The sequence below is a fragment of the Blastomyces gilchristii genome (genome assembly GCF_000003855.2).
Source record: "Blastomyces gilchristii SLH14081 genomic scaffold supercont1.1, whole genome shotgun sequence".
NCBI classification, from domain to species: Eukaryota; Fungi; Ascomycota; class Eurotiomycetes; order Onygenales; family Ajellomycetaceae; genus Blastomyces; species Blastomyces gilchristii.
Genome location: NW_003101682.1, coordinates 4787575 through 4792843, shown reverse-complemented (window position 1 = coordinate 4792843; position 5269 = coordinate 4787575). Strand labels below are relative to the sequence as shown.

Genomic DNA, 5269 nt, shown 5'->3' with positions numbered 1-5269 from the left:
CAGAAACTGAGTTCTCAGATAGAAGCTTGCTTACCAGTCACTCTGACCCTGTAATAAGATCTTACAAAGAGAATATCAGTGAAAGATCTGAGAGTTCTGACACTCAGATGTATGAGATATTCATACAATTATACTTCTTCAGATATCACACATCTGATGATTAATATCATCATGTCTAATAATAGTATGAGAGAACTCTTAAACACAAGCATAGACACAGTATCACAGTGACTTTAAGTAATATTGAAATTACAACAACAATGAACTCAACCGCTCCACCACGAACTCGCTCGATTTTTCGAATAAGAACCCGCCGATAGATCCATCGAAAAGCCCTCAATCATACGAGCATTTTGACCCCATCGCCGACCGCATACCCCGTGTGGTGGTGGAGTTATCCAGCCAAACGTGAACCGGACGTTGTTCGAAACTCCTGTGTGGGATTATCCCCCATTCTCCCCTACCACACCACAACCCCGGGCCAAATTGCCATACAAATTGTAAGGTGAAGAGACCTAGCCATATGCGCCAATCTTCTCGATTTTGGAAGATCCCCGATCTGTAGTTGTGGAGATATCTGAGGAGCGACCTCCGTGAAAACCCTGTCCATCTTTGATGTTCCAAAACACCAACGCCAAGTCCCACCCTCGTACCGCCCTTCCCAATCTGGCCCATCCCTGGCAGAAAAATACAAAAAGATACCTCGGCGATAATATCAAGCACATAACCAACAGACACTTCTGAAGTGCAATCTCCACAGTCTGTCTTCAGTGTATCTAAACATCAACACCAAGTCTCACCCTTGTACTACCCCTCTCAATCTGGCTCATCCCCGGCAGAACAATACAAAAAGATACCTCAGCAACAGTATTCAATACATAACCAGTAGACAACAAGTCAACAGAACAAGTTGACAGCACATCAACAACTATAAATTCAGTATATCTCAAGATCTGACTGAGCCTTTAATCCCTGCACAGTGAGATATATTAAATCTAGTTTTAATACCTCAATATTCAATAGATTCTGTAAGAGATTGAGAACAGCAATACTAGATTTCTATTGAATTTAAGAATTAACTCTATATTGATATAATCATTGACAAAGTCTTCTATTTTAAGATATAAATAACCAGTTTCTCTACATCCCACTGACAATATTTATATTATTATATAGAAACAGACTTATATTCTCTATAATATCAAGACTCTGAAGAGAGAAAGTCTTGATAGAGAGTATACAGTAGTGTATATCTTAGCAGTTTTTATCTCATTCTGCTGCATCAGTTAATGCAAAAAAAAAGATCTTAGAAATAGTTTTTTACTTCTCTTGAAAAAGTAAGATGTTTTTCTCTGAGTTTTATACAATATTCTTACAAAGAATTAAAAACAGAGCTGTTTTCTATCATAATTTCATATTCTTTTAAGTAAGAATTACTTTTTCAGTGACTGAAGAGCTTTCATTAATACTTAATTCTTTTTTACACTCTTTATTAACTGATTTCAGTTGTACACTTGTTGTGTGAGGAGAATTGAATGATTTAGAATAAAATTGAATAGTTTTAATCAATTTCTCTGCAAAAAATTGACTTATTTTTTATCAGTTTTTCTCTCAAAAACTGTCATATTATCTGATTTATTATCAATTGATATCATACTTTTTCTCACTGTATCTCAAGAAAGAGATTGTAAAGATTTTATTAATTTATCTTAAAAATCAATTTTAGTTTATTAAATTCTCTTTAAAAATCTAATCTAGTTACTGAACTAGTGTGAAAAAAATCAGGTATTTTATACATTAAAGTCTTTTATTCTTCTTTTGAAACAGTCTAACCAACTTTTCAATTGAAAACAGACTTAGAAATCTCTTAATTGAAACAGTGTGATTAACTTTTCAAAAGAGTTCAATACATATCTCAATTAAAATAGTCTGATCAACTTTTCATTGAGTGAGAATAATGAGTTCAAAAATACACTCAGTTGATATGGAAAAAGATGCTTTCTCAAATGCTATTTCTAAGATTGAAATTCTGAAGAGAAGAAAGAAAGAAGAAATAGAGAAATAATAAGTTCTTGAAATACAGAAACTTGAAAAAGTAAGCAAGATTCTTGAAAAGCAGTGTCTGAGTGAAACAAATGAAGAAGTTCTATTAATTCTTTATACTCAGACTAGACAACTACAGGAGATGATCAAGTTCAAACTTAGAATTTCAAACACAGTTCAAAAAACATTGAAAATTCCTAGTACAATCACTGACTTCTCATCTTACTCTTCTCTTTCTTTTTCTACTTCTTCTTCTTCTTTGAATCAGAAGAAAACATATGCTCAAGCAGCTGAATAAGCTATCTCTAAATCTGCTATCTCAAAACATGCTTAAAATTCTGAGAAAACTGAGAAGAATAATGCTCATACTTCTATTCATAGAAAAGTAAAGAAAAAAATATAAAAGAAGAAAAACTTTTAAATCTTCAGAAATAGAAGACTTATTCTCAAAGTCTCAAATCAGAATATCTTACAAAGAAACAAGCTAAACTCAAATCTTATTTTCAGAATCAGAAATGAAATTAATCAGCAGTTCTTTTCTTAGTTGATAACTGATATTAAAGTTCAAAAACTAGTTATAGCTTTAATTGAGTCATTCTTCTTTAAAAACTCTATCATTCTGACTACAATGTCTGAATTCAGTGTAGAATTGCTTATTCAGAATAAGAATCTCTGAAAATCAGTAGTAGAATCTTTGTTAAACACAACAATTCTATATAAGAGAGATGAAAAGTGAGATAAATTCATTCTTCATAATATTTCAGTTGAGATTTTTGACTGTGAAGAAGAAATACTACTTCTTAAAAATGAATTAGAAGAATACAACTCTATTCAACTGAGAAAAGAGCCTGTATGACTAAATTCAATTAAGTTCAGATAAAGCAGAAGAAATGTCTCTGTTCTAGTATATATAAAGACACTTGAACAGTCAAAGATCTCTGAAGTAAGAGTAGCAGATTTGAAAATGAGAGTTCATAAATACAAAGACTCAAGAATGAATCTCAAAGCTCAAGCACAGTGTTCAAACTGTCAGAGATATGAATACTTTACAATCTCCTGTTTCAGACACTTAAAATGTGCATTCTATGTCAGAGATTATAAAACTAGTGAGCATAAATATGCAACATGCTTAAAAAGAGATGAAATATATTAATATACTCTGCTTAAATGCTCTAATTGCAAAGAAAAACATGCATCTAGCTCAAAAGAATGTATGTTTACTTCAAGAACTCAAAAGAACTGAAGAAAAGATGAAGCTGAAAATAAATCTAGAACTGAAGAGAATAGTTATATCAGTAAACTCATAACTGTAAGCTTAAAAAGAAGAAACTCTCAACTATTTAAATCCTCAAACTTCAATTCTTCAGTTAAATGTAAACAGAATTTGAATTCTCAAACTTCTGTTAAGATTAGAGAATTGAGAAATGACTCTGATGATAAACTAGATATAATATAAGCAGTTGAGATTCCTACTTTTCAAAATAGTTATAATCTACTATCTGATGATAGTGATTAGATTCTACTCTACTCTCTTTTAGTATGAATATATAACAAAAATAATAAAAAAAGTTTAAAAACTCTTCAAAAATCACATTTATTCAAAATAATATGAATAGAAACTCAAATTATATTTATTCTTGTCTTCAAATTACATTTAAATAAAAAGTTGATTTTATACTGCTTCAGAAGCCGAATTTTGATACTGAGTAAAAATATGTCATTTCTCATTTAAGCTACTACTGCTTTATATCTCAAAAGTCTGAGATAAAGTCAAGAGTAGTGATCTATGAAAGAAAGAGGTCAAGATATCAATTTAATCTAAGATTTGATATCATGTCTGACTCTGATATTCTGATGAGTGATATTATAGATAAAGAGAATGAGTTTAATACTATACAGCTTATAAATATCTATAATGAAAAGTCATTGAAGAATAATAATAATATCTGAACAATTGATAGAGAGTTTCTGAACATAACTTTATCAAGAAACTCTATAATTGTAGAAGATTTCAATACACATCATCTCTGATGATTATTATTATTATTATTCTTCAATTATAGATGTATGCAGTCAGAGACTATGACATCTACCTGAGAACTTTTAGTTCTCAGGGTTTTTCCTATATCTGTAAAGTTAACTATTATACATTCATCAATTTCAGATATGCAAAATCAGAAAATTCCAGCCCAGAATACAAAAACTGTTTACAAATTGCAGTGTTTTAACATCATCTCATACTTTGAAACCATTTGACAATATCATGACAAAGGAAAAGAGAACACAGTCTTAAAGATAGACACATTAAAAAGATAGACAGAAAGAAATTAAAAGGAAAAGATAAAATAAAGAAAGACTGTAACAAAACAAATTATTAAAAGATAGTATATAGCTGTTTTAACAGACTATATCTGATTGATTTTCTCCTCTTCATATTCAGATAATTCTGAATTTAGCCATTTTCTTATAGCTGCTTGAGTTTCTGATAGAAAGTCTATTAAGTATTTAATTCCTGTCTCAGTTGAGAATAAGAATCTCATATTTAATTGATTTAGATCATACTTCTCTTTCAATCTGGCTCTGAGACTATTGTATAATGCACAGTGCATTACAATATACTCAGGATTCTCATTTGTATTGCAGAATGAGCATTCTATTGAGTCAAATCTATCATCAAATCTTTGTATATAAGATTTGAAATAGCCATGTCCTAGTTTCAGCTGTATTATAGATGAGAATATTTTCTTTTTACATTTAATTGAACAAGATTTCCACTTGGGTTTTGTTTCAAATCTTGAATAATGTATACTCTTCTTTTATTTCTGTCAGCTTTCATTTCACTTGTTTAAACAAGATTCTTTTATTTTTATCTTTATAAAAGACCAGGACATAATTTTTTGAATAGATCTGCTTAATTCTGCACCCTTTTTTGCAGCTGAATCAGTCAATTCATTGCCATGAATATTCATATGAGCAGGAACTCAGTGCAGATAAATTATCAGCTTTGATGTTCTTCTCTTTTGAATTTTCAAAATAGAGTTTAAAATCAGTTCAAGATTCATTTGATCATTATGAATCTAACTATTTCTAAGTCTCTTTAAAGCAGCTTGACTATCAGAGAATATCCATACCTCTTTCAAACAATTTCCTCTTTTATGAGATTTCATTTCAATGAGTTTGAAAGCTTTCACTATTATAAATAGTTCCGCATGAAAGACTTCACATT

General features: G+C 30.3%; 1 protein-coding gene across 1 annotated transcript; it reads right to left on the bottom strand.

The window, feature by feature from the left end:
- Positions 1-278: 278 nt before the first annotated feature.
- BDBG_16133 (uncharacterized protein) lies at positions 279-725 on the bottom strand. Its single transcript, XM_031724139.1, has one exon. The coding sequence runs from the start codon at positions 673-675 to the stop codon at positions 337-339; it is 339 nt and encodes a 112-aa protein (XP_031575856.1). The 5' UTR covers positions 676-725; the 3' UTR covers positions 279-336.
- Positions 726-5269: the final 4544 nt, after the last annotated feature.

Excerpts from the sequence above, each read along its gene's own strand:
- BDBG_16133 (XM_031724139.1), bottom strand. The coding sequence starts at position 675 with ATGGGCCAGATTGGGAAGGGCGGTACGAGGGTGGGACTTGGCGTTGGT.